This window comes from Spermophilus citellus (assembly GCF_964194105.1).
Source record: "Spermophilus citellus genome assembly, chromosome: 10".
NCBI classification, from domain to species: Eukaryota; Metazoa; Chordata; class Mammalia; order Rodentia; family Sciuridae; genus Spermophilus; species Spermophilus citellus.
In genome coordinates this window covers 112,994,483-113,010,633 of record NC_138197.1, presented here as the reverse complement: position 1 = coordinate 113,010,633, position 16,151 = coordinate 112,994,483, and the positions used below count along the sequence as shown (strand labels likewise).

At 46.6% G+C, this 16,151-nt stretch overlaps 1 protein-coding gene across 1 annotated transcript in view; it reads right to left on the bottom strand.

The window, feature by feature from the left end:
• Nucleotides 1-16,151, bottom strand: part of ELK3 (ETS transcription factor ELK3) — a 64,815-nt gene that overhangs the window by 35,834 nt on the left and 12,830 nt on the right. Inside the window, exon 2 of the mRNA XM_081309706.1 lies at nucleotides 2,514-2,722. Coding sequence (XP_081165832.1) covers nucleotides 2,514-2,720 — 207 coding nt within the window. The 5' untranslated portion in view covers nucleotides 2,721-2,722. The remainder of the gene's footprint in view (nucleotides 1-2,513; nucleotides 2,723-16,151) is intronic.

Here is a 16,151-nt window from a genome sequence, read left to right as displayed (position 1 = left end):
GGCTGCCCTCAGGGGAGATTAATCCTCTTAGGGGACCTCAGTCCTGTGACAGTGGATTGTTATAAAAGAGTGAAACTGACCCCAAATAGTTTAGACTTCCTGTCTTATCATGTAATTTCTCCCTCTCACACATGCTCCTACCACGGTGTCATCTTCCATGTTGGGATGCAGCCAAGGGGCCCCTCACCACATCAAGTGCCATGCTCTTGAATCTCTAAAACTATGAATGCAATCACCCTCTTTTCTTTATCTAGCCCCAGGTATTTTGTTATAGCAATACAAAATGGACTAATAAAAGTCTAACTTTCAACCTTACTCATCCCTTGAAAGCTCTTCATTTGGAAGAGTCAAACTGCCATGTGGGCATGCATGTGTACATGTGGGATGTGGAAGGAAAGAAATGGCACATCCTCTTCTGGTATCCAAGCCTGAGATGACATAATAAGACAACAGGCTTCTCCTGCCCAAAGAAGCTCCTGCGGTCACTGTGAGGTCCAGGCTGCTGCTCAGAGGCTGCTCCAAAGTCACATATTAGGTCCCTGCTTTGCCCCAACAGGAGGGGAAATGGAAAAGACTGGCAAGCAACCCCCAAACCTTGGGCTCAACATTCTACACAGCATGTGCTTGGATTTTCCAATACTGGAGATCTTGACAACAAAGAACATGTTCTTGTTGTAATTTCTAGGTTCTAATGCCCTTGGGCAGCCTGACTGCCTATCTGGAACTCAGATGTACCAATGAAGAGAATGGCCCAGAAGTCAGGGTGTGCGCGTGCCTTTGGCTAGGAAACCACGCACACCAGCTGGGCTCAGATCTAGGCTCTGCCACTCACAGGCCGCCTGAGCAGGGGCAGGTCTTTCAATCAAAGCCCCATGTTCTCTCCTGTGCAAGGAGGCGGCCCTGGCAGCATGGGTCTCATGGTTTAAAGCAGACAGGGGTAGGAGGTGCTCAGCACGGAGCCTTGGACACCTAATAGAAAGTACCCAATGCACTTGAAGGCTACGAAAAGCACTTTCTCTACAGACATGAAATATCTGCGACAGGGAATCAGGTGCCGTGGAAATGGCAGTGAGCTGTCATGTCCACCAGGAGATCCCTTCCCACTGCAGAGACACCCCTCAGCCCCACTCCAAGCCCCAAAGAGGAAGAGGTGAATGGAGTCGCAGACAGAGGCAGCACTTCTCTCCTTTGACACCTTGATTTAAAACAATGAAAACGCCAAGCTTTTAGGCACGGTGCCAGCAGGGAAGCTGGACTGTTTTCCTTCAGGGCGCCCCCGATTCCCAGGGCAAAACTTAGAACCTGGGGGAAATGCGAGGCACCACACCATCTGCCGCTTTCAGACAGTGCAATTAGCAAGAAGTGCTCTTCCCTCTTAGTGGGACTCTGCATTAAGTCAGGGTTAATTAATTGCCACATTAAAGGAAAGCACCTTTAGCATTTCAATGACATAATCATATGCAATTATGATCATATAAAGGCACACTTTATAATTAAAGATGTCTTCACTTCCTGAAATGTGTAATCCTTATGTCTTCAATTCCAAAGAGGTTGGCAGACAGAAGGCACTAAATATAGATCAGGGTCTACTATTTAAATCAATTTTTAATTCACCTTTCAATAGGAACGGTAAACCAGAACAAAAGCCTACCGTTAGGATGACTGTAAGTCTTCATGTCTATGAGGCTAAATATTCAGCCACAAAAAGATTTGAATAGAAACGGTCAACAATTACAGGCCTAAAGTGGTTCTCCTAAATGGCGATAGCTCTGCCCCAGAAGCACTTAAACCACTTGTCCAGGAATGCATTAAAACTCACCCCAACTGTCTCTGGCAATTACGCTGTATTTTCACTTAACCAAGCATTCTGTTTTATCTCTGTGACTCAGAAATGAAAATAGGCTTTCTTGTGATTAGAGAAGCTTCCCATCAAATTGCAAACACCACGCACCAAACACTGTTCAAAATACCCAACCTGGAATGGACAGGTCAGTCTTCACAACCCAACCCAGAAGGGACAGGTCAGTCTTTACAACTGGCCTGAGATGGGCACTCTAAGGATCCCTATGTTGTACATGGGGACACTGAGACAACGGAACCTTAAAAATCATGTGTCCATGCCCCGACTGCTCAGGAAAGGTCCTCCTGACCGAACTGCAAACCAGAAGGGAGAAAACAGACTTTCTAGATTTGAACACTCCTTACGTCCCTGGAGCAAGTCAATGTTAGAGAAGCCCCGCAACCGCCTGACTTCTAATTCCTGTGGCCAGTGAGATTCTTCAACCTACTGCAGGTAAAAGACAGAGAGAAAATAAAACCCGACCCACAGTAACCTCCAAAAGGCTCCAGAGAAGGGAGAGAGATCCTCCAACAGGTCTTGTTAGGAAGGGCTCTAGGGGCCCCTCTCTCATCTTCTAACTTGATTCATGAAGCACCACTATCTGCTTTCATCCCCGGAATAGGAAGGGGACCCCCCTCCCCCCAGGCAGGCTCATGCAAGGTCAAGGGTTTACCTTGTCATAATAGTATCGCAGCGCTCTGCTCAGCTTGTCATAGTTCATGTTTGTCTTGTTTTTGCGGAGTCCCCACAGCTTGGCCACTTCTTCTGCTTTGAGGAGCTTGAATTCACCATCGTTGGAGGTCCAGCAGATCAGATGCTCGTGTTTCTGGTCCAGCAGCAACTGCAACAGGAACTGCCACAGCGTGATTGCACTCTCCATACCTGGGGGGAGAGGGGGCCAGGTCAGGGGCCACCCGGCCGGCAGGGGACAGGGGCTGCAGGATGCCCCATCTCCTCCAGTGCACCTAAGAGAAAGCCACCTCCCTTCCACCCCACCCGGAACCCCATCGGAACCCCATCAGAACCCCACCTGGAACCCGGTGCTTTCTGGCTGCATTTTTTTAAAAAAGTTTTTGTTTTTCCTTTTCATTATCCATGACAGCAGGGATTTCTTTCAATATATTCATACAAACATAGAATATTATCTCTGCATTTTTGTAAGCAACTTCGATCCAGAAATACAGGGAAACCCTGTGACCCTGGGATTCACTACACATGTCCCAGCAAGGAACAGCAGGGCACTGGGATTGATACAGAAAAGATGAACGAAATGAGCACATGTGGAATGAGTCTCCAAGGTCTTCCTGACTTAACGCCAGGGCTGTTCCTGCCCATACTGCCAAATCCTTTGTTGGCCAGTCTCTAACCAGTTATGTGCTGAAATGCGGTATATGTGCTAAGTGCATTTATACAGGGGCCTCTAAGCCCTCTGTCACAGCCCTGGGTGTGACTGTCCCCTCTTAAAACATGCTGAGCTTCCAGAAGAAGGGACTCTGCACTGCCACTCTGTACTGCTGCAATCTCATAACACAGCGCAAGGCCCGAGCGTAGCCTGTGCCACCAGCAGATGCATAGAACTGAAGAACCAGTCCTGGCCAATGGAAGCCTTCCCCAGGCACTTGTCCTGTTTGCAGGTACACACATGGAGAAGTGCTTTCTCCCAATGGGAGAAGAAACACTAAAAAAAAAAAAAAAAAAGGCTTTGCTTTGACGATGGAGGAGAGTTTGTAGGTGCTGTTCCTTCTTCCTAAAATGCTGTTCCCTTGCTTCAGAGCCTGGTGAGAATCTACTGGTCCATCCCGACCCAGCTCCTGGGCGACCTGCTAGAGTCTCTCAACTTCTGTCCCGATCAGTACTGGTCCTAAAATAATTGCGAAAACAACAATAATGACCCATTTGTTTGATACTTGTTTGCTTAATTAGGAGGTAGGAAATGGCTGGGCTGGCCTCAAGGGCTTCACTATAGGTCAGCTGTCGGGAGTGGATTTGCAAGAGCCCTCAGTTTTGATCTGTGCAGGATGGACTGACGTCTCAGCACCGGGCCAAGGAAACCAGGGCAAGACCAGAGGGCAGAAATCTGGCTTCCGGAATGGAAAACGCACCAGAGAGGAGTCAAGCCTGACAGAAATGAGGGATTGTCCTCTACTAAAGTAAGGGGACAGTGAAGTCCTCAGGACAGTCCAGGGGACAGCAATGGGCAGAAGAAAGAAAGATGCATGACTCTGGGAGATCTGGCAGCCAGAAAATGGCCTTGGAAGGGTTGTTTGTTCTAATTAATTTTTATTGGTGCATTACAGCCATACAGAATAGTGGATTCAGCGGGACATGTTCACACACACACACACACACACACACACACACACACACTAAAATGTGATCCTCCTGCTGGGCGCAGTGGTGCACACCTATAATCCCAGCAGCTCAGGAGGCTGAGGCAGGAGGACTGTGAGTTCAAAGCCAGCCTCAGCAAAAGAGAGGCACTAAGCAACTCGGAGAGACCCTGTCCCTAAATAAAATACCAAACAGGGCTGGAGATGGGGCTCAGTGGGTGAGTGCCCGTGAGTTCAATCCCTGGTACCAAAAAGAAAGAAAAATGTGGTCCTCCCAGCACGGGAGGGTTACTTGTATCCATCATCAACACCACAACTCCCCACTCATCCGAGACAGTGACAACAATCATCCTTCTCCCTCTGCACACAGGGATGGACGTGAAAATACCCAGTCACCCCGTAAGCACGTGTTTCCTTATTTCCTTTTACAAGTTTTGCCAGAAGAAAGCATCTTACTGTTTTGGGGGGCAAGGGTGCAACACTATGGAAGGGAAGCAGATCGAGGACGCACTCCTAGTACCCACGGGGCCTTTTCTGTATGGTAATTTTTTTGGTGCTGAGAATCAAACCCAGGGCCTGCCCATGCCAGGCGAGTGCTCCACCGCTGAGCCACAACCCCAGCCCTCTGTATGGTATTTTTAAGGGAGTTTATTCCTTTATCCAAGTCAACATTCGCCACAATGGTCATTCAGTCCACACGACAGTAATTCATTTCACTGTTGCTCAGAGCCACCCCCGAGGCCGGTCAGGCCGACTGCTGGGCTCTGCAGCACCTCATGGGCTCCAGCTCTGAGTGTGGTCCGCCCTGCTGATGATCTGCAAGGGGGCCACACGCGTTCTTCGTCACTGGTACTAAGAATTGATAACCGTTGCCTCAGCCAAACACTCCAGACTGAGCTTTTAAATACCTTTAAAACTTCAGGGGATGCTCAGAGGAACTCACCTAAAAGCCCATCCCGTGGGCTTGGGATGTGGGGGGAAGGAGGTGCTGGGTGGGAAAGTGGTCAGCCACCAGCCCCCTCTCCACCTTCAACTGACAGGGACCATCAAGTTCCCAGTGGGACAGGAGGCAACAGAAACATTGATGCAAATGTTTGACCCTGTGCTTCCACCCGCCAGGCCTCCCTGGAGCTCTGGGAATTCCTCACGGTGTTCCAACACTGTGGATTAGAGCCTGTAGGATAGGCCCTTCCCTCCTTCCCAGGGTCAAGCTGCTGCGCAGTACCACACACGACAGTGGACGTGGTACTTTCTTCCCACCATGTTAATATCGGGGCTTGGCCACAGGCCTCGATTTGGCCAATGGACTGTTGGGTATGTGTAGCACCATCCTCATTCGGAGTCAAGGTCTGAAAAGTGTCACATCTACACTTTTCCTCCTGAGTTGTGTGAAGTTGCTGACCCAGAATGAGACCATGGAGCTGGCCTGAGCTCAACCCAAAGCCTGGAGACCAGGTTTACCAACTCAGCATGTAAAGCAGTTCCCCTGAGGCTGACTGATGAGAAAACAAATGCCACTGTAAGCCAATGATTCTTGGGACCATTTGTTACGCAGTACTGTGACAGCCAAAGCTGACTGTTACAACACCCAGCCCATTTGTTCCTCCCTTCATGGGGTGCCACTATCTTCACACTCCTGAGCTCACGATCGCAAGGCTGTAGTGTGTCCAGACTCGTAAAAGCATGCTACCAGATGTGGGGGCACCAGAGTCGTGTCTCTACTCAGAGGCCCCAAGTGGGCTGAGTGGCAGCCAGGGATGCTAAGGCCACAGCCTGAGGCCAAGACAGAAGGGAAGTGGGGAAGGAAAAAGGAGGCGCCCAAGAGCAGAAGGGGAACAGGCAGAGGAGAGCAAGGTGAGCATGAAGACCTCCTGCTTCAGGGGCTTCCTGCTTCAGGGGCTCCCTGCCTGGATGAGAGGACGTGGGCCCAGAAGACTGGGAACCAGGAGTCACAGAGCGGGCCCTGACAACTCTCAGGCCCCAGCAGGGCTCGGGTGGTGGCTGGGTGCCTGGGGACTCATTGGAGGATTATTCAGAGGGGCGGACAGTGAGGGACTCAGTCCACCGGAGGTGACTCAGGGAACAGGCCCCAAGTGTCTGCCGCGGCCTGCCCGGTGCAAGGGCCTGTTCTGCTCCAGAGCTGTCTTCAGCCTCTCCTCGACCCTCCTCAGTGAGTCAGGTGCGATGACTGTACAGTCACATAAAGCTCCTCTGTGGGAAATCCCGCCATGCATTACTCAGAGACCCATCTCAGGCGGTCCCCTTGAGCTGATAATCCTATCTGCAAAGATGGGGCACTCCTGCCTGCTCCCAGCAGAAGGCATTCTGGGAGGCCAGGGTGGCCCTGGGCAGCTCTGCCCCTACACCTCCCTGGCCAGAGCCATCTGTGTGATTAAAGATGGGTGCTAGGGGGGCAGGGCACAGTGGGCAGCAGGCCACCAGCTGACCACCGGGCTCCTGTCCTCTCCCTTTGAGGGAACAGACTGTGTTTCTTTGACATCTAGTTCCACTGTTGATTCTAATGATGATGAAATTGAGTTTCATAATTTACTGTTGTTTTCACACATAATCACACGTTCTGTTCTATCACACCTCTGCCAGCTGTGAATTTTGCCCTCTGGGTTGTTGGAAAAGAAAAAAAAGTTTCAACACTGTGACTGGGGAGGATGCCCTTCTTCTCCGGTGAACACGGTCCACGTGAGCAAATCCATCTGAAAAAAATGATGTATCTCCTAAATTAATTCCTCAACGCCTATAGTCCTTAAGAAACTCTGATACCTTAACACACTAATACAATAAAGTCGCATTTATTCTGGAAGCCACTATAAAGGAATGTAATTCAGACCACCTCCTGTGGCGCCAATGAATAAAATGTCCAAGAAAGCTGTTGAACTTGAGACTTACATGTGACACATTATTATGTCAATGGAGGCCTGAAGTTAAGAGATTTCATGAGCTTAAATTCATTTAGTTCACTGCCAACAATGCCCAGCTTAAAATCTATAAAACATATGAAAGAAATGCTACAAGGCTTTAAAAATGTTTCCCAGATAATTTTCTTTTGGTCTTTAAATTAACATGTATTAACTCACACATTAATGGGGCTCAGTGTCTCAACACATGCATACAGCACACAGCGATCAACGGGGCAACTGGCATTTCCCTCTCATCTCGGTTTATGGTGGGAGAATTTGAGCACCTCACATAGGTCTTCATAAAATACACCCTAGGTTGTTGTGAGTGACAGTCAGCTTTGGGCTGTAGAGCCCCCAAATTTATTCCCTCCCTCCATCCGTGTTTCGGCCCCCACCTCATCCAGCCTTCTTTTTTTCCACACCCCTAGCCTTCCCTTCCCAATCTTGCCTTCTACATCCAGGTCAAGATTTCTTCATTTTTACATTTGCCCAAATGAACTCTTTTTTCCTAATTAGAAAATGTTTTTCTTTCCCTTCCTCTGTCCAGACCTGATTTTGAATGCAGGAAATTTTATCAAGTTTTTTTTTTTTTTTTTTTTTTTTTTTTTTTTTTTTTTTTTTTTTTTTTTTTTTTTAGGTACCAGGGATTGAACTCAGGGGCACTCAGCCACTGAGCTACATCCCCAGCCCTATTTTGTATTTTATTTGGAGACAGGGTCTCACTGAGTTGCTTAGCGCCTTGCCCTTGCTGAGGCTGGCTTTGAACTCGCGATCCTCCTGCCTCAGCCTCCCCAGCCACTGGATGGCAGATGTGTGCTACGGCGCCCAGCATTGCCATTCCTTATGGAAAATCGAGCACTGCACTTTCCTATGAGGGAGCATCAGTCCACTTTAAAAGGCACATGGCTCCTACAGGAAGAGAAGCCCCCTCTTTTCTGACTTCCTCTGGCCTCACCTCCACCTGTTCCTGCAGGGCCTTTCTATCTCTAGATGGCCTCTTGCCATTTCTACTGGAGCTGACCACAGATGACCCGCACAGCAGTTGCCATGGACCTCTCTCCACTCCCACTCTCCAAAGAGCAACGCTGCTGCTCTCAGCCCCCACCCCCGCTCCTTCTCCTTGCTATTCGTCAGCTTTTCGTCACTATGACAAATACCTGAGAAAAACGACTTAGAGGAGGAAAGATTTATTTGGGCTCATGGTTTCAGAGGTTTTCCGCTGCTTCTCAGGCAGAGAGACAAAGAGAAAGGGGGGAGGTGCAGAGGGGCAGGCCAGTGACAAGAGAGAGTTCCCAAGGGCATGTCCCCAGTGACCTACTCTACCCAGCCATACCCACTGACCAATAGTTTCCACCAGCTCCATTCAGCCTTCCGAGTCCTTCGACTGTCACTTCCTCAGCTTGGTGGAGGACACTGGCTTGTCCAGTGCTGGACAGAAAATGGAGAAATGGGAACTTTTACACCCTGTTGGTGGGAATGTAAATGAGCACAACCACCACGGGAAACCCATGGAGGATCCTCAAAAATTAAAAATAGAACTATCATACAACCCAGCAATCCCACCGCTGGGTACAAACTCAAAGGAAATGAAATCAGTGTGTCAAAAGGACATCTGTCCTTGCCGGTTTATTGCAGCACTATTCACAACAGCCCAAGATCTACAACCTCCCTAAATGACCCAATCTGCAGATGAACAGTCAGACAATGTGGTGTATGTACACAACGGAGTACTATGCAGTTCTAAAAAAGTGAAACCCTGTCATGTGTGATACTAAGGATAGACCAGGAGCACATTATGTCCAGTGAGATAAGCAGAAAGACCAACACTGCATGATCTTAGTCACAGGAGAAATCTAGACAAAGTCAGTCTCACAGAAGTGAAGTAGCACAGCGGTGAGCAGAGGCTGGGGAGAACAGGGACAGGGAGGGGCACTCGGTTGCAGGTAGACAGGAGGAACAAATTCTGGGGCCCTACTACACGGCTGGGGCACTGTAGCCAACAATAATGTATTGTGTATTTCCGAATAGCTGGAAGGGGATGTTGGATGTTTTACCACAAAGAAATGGTAAATGTTGGATGTGATGCATATACTAATTATCCTGATTCAATCATCCCACAGCTACGCCCGTATCAAAACATCACACTGTGCCTCATAAATATGTACAATTATGATGTCAAGTAATTAAAATAATAAAATAACTTGTCAAGTTTGAATCATATACAGACCACCTTTAAAAGAGCAGAGAAACTGACAAGTTCTCCCTATTATAATTTTTATTATCGTCTCCCTTAAATATAAACAACAAAACTAGATATGAAGCTTCTCAAGATGATTCGCTTTTTGGGTTTTTTTGTTTGTTTATTTTATTTTATTTTTTTTTTTTTTGGTACCAGGGATTGAACTCAGGGACACTCAAGACACTCAACCATTGAGCCACATCCCCAGCCCTTTTTTTAGTTTTTAATTTTGAGAGAGGGCCTCACTCCTGGGTAACTGGGACACATCAGTGAACAGAAAGCACAAGGGCTTCTGTCCCTCTAGAGTTTACAGTCTGGTAAAAGAAGCAGGCCATGAGCAGCAAGTCCTGATGAACTTAACTACATACGCGGGAAGATAAGGGCTATGGAAAAATTAAACCAGAGCCAGGTAAGGGGCCAGGAGAGCAGGGCACGCCCGCAGGGGGTGGCAGAAGTATCGAGGTGGTCATCAAAGGCCTCATTGAGAAGGTAAGGGAGGAAAAATTCCTGTGTTAAAAAAAATAATAATTTTCAAAAGGTTGTAAAAGCATGGCTGCCGTACAGACATAAAAATGAACACATGTCAAAGATGGTATTTTACCCATTAGCCATCAAGGGAACCGGCAGATGTTATAATGGGTTCAGGAAAGAATTTGAATAATAGAGGCATTTATAGATTAGAATTGCTGAAAAATATGCTAATGGAGACAAAACTGAGGTTGGGAGGGGAGTCAATGAAACACTGTGAGACAGTACAGAATTTGCATATCTATAGAAAAGAATTATTTTGCTCCCAGTTCTCTATAATTAACAAGGTTGTAAAATAGCTTCCATAAAATCAGAATTATATCAGGGGTCTAGACAATGCAGAGTCTAGACATTACAATAGTTTTGGGGTTTTTGTTTTCAACTAAAACATTATTTTTTATATATCTGGAAAGTGAGAGAAGGAACTACTTTTGTCTATCAGAAAGGCTGCTTAGTGGATAAGAACAGATTCTGGAGCCAGACCGTAGGGGTTCAAATGCAAGCACTAGTCCCATCTGGCTGCTGGTCTTTGGGAAAGGTACTTAACCTCTCTGTGCCTCAGTAGCCTCAAGGGCAAAATAAGGATAGTGATGAAAGTATCTCCTTTACAATGTTGCTGTAGGGATCACAGAAGTTACTGATACTCTGTACCTGGTACACAGTGAGCGCTACTTAGATGTTAACTGCTACTACTGTTTAAGAAACAAGGAGCCCTCTTCATAGAGCAGGCTGATATCATGTGGCCTTCACCTGGCTCACAGGCATCATTCAGAAACTGTATCCAATGTGGTTCTTTGTTCATTGGCCAATGACCCCGATACGGGCACCAAGCACCCAGGAGAACTCTGAACAGCATGGCGCCTGCTGTGTGTTTATCAGGTGCCCTAGTGTGTGCTTCTGTTTATTTTTTCAGACTCTCAACAGAAATGAAAACACAGTTGTAAACTCTTGCAGATAATACAGATTCCAGAGCGCCTGTTCTCTGGCTCCAGCCTAAGCAGCTCTGGTGAAGGTGCTGCACCTGGTGCGGTGGGGGTCCCACTGTCCCTGGGGCTAGCCCTGCTCCCATTCATCTTGTCCCCTGAAAGGGGCCAGGGAGCCAAGTGGATGAGACTGTTGGATCAGAGAGAAAAGATGACAAGGGCCAGTGATGATTAGGAGGGATTCGGGGAGGCAGTTGTCAGGGCAACAGGCAGAGAAGTGGGGAGGTGGTCCACAGTCAAGAGGTGGTACCCCTGGCCCCAAAGGGGACATTTCTGCAGATTCTAAGTGATTGTTGTCTGCCTTCTGTGTTTAAACCTCCTGGATTCATTCTTTAATCTGGACAGAGTCTCAAAGTGAAAGATGCTACAGACAGAACATGGTGTGTTGTCCCAGTGTCCCTCTCTGCCTACTGGAGCTCTGCTGGGTCACGTGACACTAGCTCATCCTCAGGTGGCCTACCCCTCTCTGCCTCTTAGGAGTCGCGCTCCTCTTCTTGGAGGTGGGTCTCCTCCTGTCCGCCACAAGGTGGCGCCAGACGTCCTAATGTGCTTTGGCTGCACAGAATCCTTAGGCGAAGTGGGGTTTTTGCTTCCATTCTCATATGTGGAAATACCCACCTATTTGCTTTTCTATTGATGGCAACCTAGCACTTCTCCTTGCATGTTCCGGGTTTCATTTTTCAAGTTTCACTGGGGTGGGGCTGAGGAGGCAGAATGATCATCTTTGATTTTTTTAAATTTTTATGTTGTGAAAACTAAAGAAATTAACCAATTAAAAAGAAAGAAAAATTAGTTATGAGAGTCCCCAAGAAAGGAAGAATATTCCTGTGCAAATACACAGAGTATGTGCTCAGTAAGCATGTGTGGTTTTGTTTATTGAAACTTGCAGGGTTAGTAAAATGAGGAGTCTGAGCTCTCCTGCTGAAAACCTACCAACTTTAACTTTGTAGTTTTAAGCATCTACATGTTTCTTAACCACTATGTTATCACTGTCCAAGAAAAAGGGCAGAAACCACTTTGTATTATAAAACAAACCACACTGGAACCAAGGAAGTGGAAGAAAATATTTTGTATTATGTGGAGTTTGCAATAACTAAGCACAGAAAAACCTTAAGGCATTGAGTCAATAAGGATAACTTGATAAATAAAGCAGCCCTTACAAGTTCAGAATTGTTTTTGTTATAAATAACAAAAAGTCTGTGAGATGAAGCTAAGATTATTAAAATTTATTTTCAAAAAAAGCATTGTAATTATTGTCCATGATCACATGTAAAAAAATATATATGCATGAGACCAAGTTTATGTCCCCCAAAGCTTTTCCATTAATTAAAAAAATTGTATTCTCTGTTCTAAAATATCTACAGATTGTTCGTTTTTTAATGAACAATGGGAATAGGAAAAAAGGAGTAGATACACATTGGTCCTTCTATGGATGTACCCTTTATAATTTGCATTGTCTTTTAAATAACGCTTTCAACTGAGGAAAGAGAGACCTCTCAGAAGAAATCACTGACTACCACTATCATAACAAAATATATAATTTCCTGTGTGTATGAACCATCCCTCTCTCCTTCTGACACTGGGTTGTTTCTGGGTAAATTAGAAGCAGTTCAGTTAGTTCACTGGTGACTTTTATATGGGTGAGTTTTCTCTGGAAAAGTAAATGGATGGTTACACTGACTCCTGCTGAGAAAGTATCTTTGGGCCCTTCTGACTTCCTCCGGCACCCTGAAATTCATGCCCCTTCCCACCCCCACCCCTACCCCTACCCCCTGCACAACCCAACCCTATCTTATCCCACATTTTCAGAGAAGGCCCACATCAAGATGGGCAAGGGCCTATTCTCAGTCCAGCTTTCCTCACCAGGTACCTCTTTGATCTCTAAACTTGGCAGGTTCCCCAAATTTCTTAAGGTTCCTGATATAGAGTTTATTCTTCCTGGGCTTGGAGAAGAAGAGATACTCCATCTACAGAGTAAAAAAATAACTGCTTGTTCCAGAAGCATACACCTGTTGTGCCTCAAAGACACAAGTCATTTAAATAAGATGGTGTGTGGGGAAAGTCAGAACAGTGTCCTGTACGGCCCGTGTCATTACTTTGCCTTCACATTGCCTTCTTATCTGCCTGATGGCAGCTTCCAACAAGGTTCCACAGTGGGGGCTAAGCTGGGGCTATTTATGTATTTATTGGGTACCAGGGATTGAACTCAGGGGCACTCAACCACTGCCACATTCCCAGCCCTATTTTTGTATTTTATTTAGAGACAGTCTCACTGAGTTGCTCAGCACCCCACCATTGCTGAGGCTGGCTTTGAACTTGAGATCCTCCTGCCTCTGCCTCCGGTAACATTGGATTACAGGCGTGTGCCACCGTGCCCAGCTGGAGCTATTTATTTTCATCCATCAGCATCACCCAGCAAATTCCAAAACAACACTGACATACAGCAGGTGCTCAATAAAACGGTGTGCAGTGAGTCAGTTACTTTGGACTTCAACTTCTTTACCCCTACAGCGGGATTGCACAATCCGACTCCTCAAAAGAACTAAAGAGCCTGGAGGCTTAGTAATTTCCCCCCTCAGAACAAAGATGGACTCGCCCACTTCCTCACTGGCTCTGAAAAACAGAGCCCTGCATGTCCCCACCTGGATCGCAAGGTAGCCATACAAACAGACCGTGAGAGATGTCACCGTGAACATACACACCTCCATTCAATCTCTTATTTGAAAATATCAGGTGAGATGTTATGGGGCAGTTAAAGGAACGCAAGCCTGCCAGATCAAAGCAGCCAGCAGGTCACCCAGGATTCCATTCTGGCCACTTGGTTAACCACATCCACCTCCCCCATTCACCAGTGTGCCCAGGAAACAGATTTAGAAGGCCTGGTCACTGCAGGGAAAATCTTTTCAAGTAACCCATCGCATCAGAACAGCAGACCCTGTCTTGAAAGATGAGTCGGGCTGTAAAATCCTGGGTCAGACCTGCCCTGGGGTCTCCCGTGGAAGAGCAGGCCCGTGAGAAGGCTTTTTCTTTAAGCAGATGGGCTGTAACTTCCCAGCTGTTTTTTGGATGAAATCCTGAACATTCACTTTCTTTGCAGGGGCTTTTGTTGTCCCCATTGTTGGCATGAAACTTTTCTGGCTTGAAGCACATCCCCCTCCAGTTCTCGGACTTGGTGACATTAAGCTTCCTCTTCTTCTGCAGGTTGCAGGCAGGAAACTGGAAAATGGGCCACAGGAAACCTGGCCTCCCACATCTGTCCCACTTTGTAACTGCAGCTCTAGTTTCATCTGCTCTTGTGTGTCAGCTGTTTTAACCCTCAACACGACAGCCAAACCCTGCTTTCTCAAAGATCACTGATGTGCTTAACTGTCCGAGAGAACTCTGAGGATTTCTGGCCTCCCCAAAGGACTTAACCATATGAATTCAACAGGGGGAAAAAAAAATCCTAAGCAGATTCTCCTAAAGTCATTTGGATCAAGAGAGCATGGAACTAGGAACAGGATTCATTGGATGTGTTATTACACATAGTTAAATCGATCTAAAAAATCTTATTTTAGATAGCATTATATATATAAAATATAAAAATACTAGTGGTCCAAGGCTGCCTGATGGATTTTAATTTGGTACATTCGGATAGATAACATGAAAATAAGCTGTGATCCTACCTCATTATAATTAATTTCATTATGATACTATTACAAATTGTTTCCTATCACCACAATTAGGTTGAACTATATGAAATTACAGTTTTTAAGACAATCTTAACACTTACCCTAAAATAATGTAATCATACACATAAAACAGATGTGTGTATACATACACACACAGACACACACACACACTCAGTCACAACCCCAGAGCAGGATCTTCTTCATGTATTTGGTTCATGGATCCTTTTGAGAATGTAAAGGGGGAAAAATGTGTGTATACATACAGACACAATCAATGTATCAGTCAAGAGCCCTATTCTAAGGAAATGTTGGTTCTAGCCTCTACCACCACCAATACTGAGATTCTGTGGAATTCTCAAGGCTCAGACCAAAAAAAAAAAAAAAAAAAAAAAAAAAAAAAAAAAAAAAAATCCACTCATATAGAAGCTTTTCCTTTTTAATGCTGACATGTAATGACCATGTATGTACCAGGCATGGTGCTGAGTGCTTTATACATGCCACCTAAATTTCATGCTTAGTTCACTATGCTATGAGAAAGCCAGGACTTAAAATATGAAAGCAGACACTGGGCCCCAGGAAGGAGAAGGACAGACCGACACACATCCAGGAGCATCTGACTCACAAGTCCACGTTCATGATCACCACGCATCCCCCGTGGAGGATTCCCTTCTTATATGCATGGCCACTGCTACTCGGAGATGTCTCCTGCTAACGTCAAATCCAATGCAACATTCCCACTAGGGATCAAGACAGGAAATATCCTTGTTCCTCTCTGGGTTTGCCTCATCTGTGACTCCAATGACTCTGATTGAGTTCTGTTTCAAGAAAGAACCTTTGAACTGATCCCTGCCACTTCTTTCTGACCAATTCCCTCTGTTGGAAGATGTGAATGCCGGTTTAGATAGGCCAGGTGCGCCCCCCCCCCCCCCATGAGATGATCAGCATTGGCTCTTGAGGACAAGAGATGCTAAGGATTCTAGAACTCGGTTCCTCCTCAGATACAGAAGCAGCAGTCCTTCCACTGGGCGTGTGCACACAGAACAGTGGAATCATCATGGAGCTCATAGGTACCTAAGGGAGCAAGCCTGACCCCTGAGAAGGGCCTGAAACACATGGGTGTGTCCTGTCACTCTGAAATGAATCGTGACGACCACTCCACGTGGGAAGGAGGCCATGCTGAGAACCCCACTGAAACTGGGCGACAGCACCTGGATGGCACCCAGCCCCCAGTGGGGCCTCAGCAACTTTCCTGGGAAAAGAAACACCTCAAAGAAAGGCCTGTCCCAGGTTCTAAGAAAGTGGTGTCCAGGACTGCACGGAGAAACCAGGCTGCCTGGCCAGCCAGTGAAACTTATTAAAATCTTGCCAACTGTCCTGAAATCCAAGCTTTAATTAGTTCCCCAATCTCCAGCACTAACCTCCCCATCCCATAATACTCTTGACTCGTATGTTTTGGAGGCCTTTGCTTGAATGGAAAATCTTTTGCCCATTTTCTGTACTATTAACATTAATAAAGCTGAATCTGTGCATTCAGGGGGAAAGGGGGGAGTTTTACTCATTCCCATACTGCCCAAGCCTCCGCGTTCGTGCCGTCTGAAGCGGAGGGGTCCGCTCCTCTCCTTGGGGTCTTCTTGTTCGTAAAAGG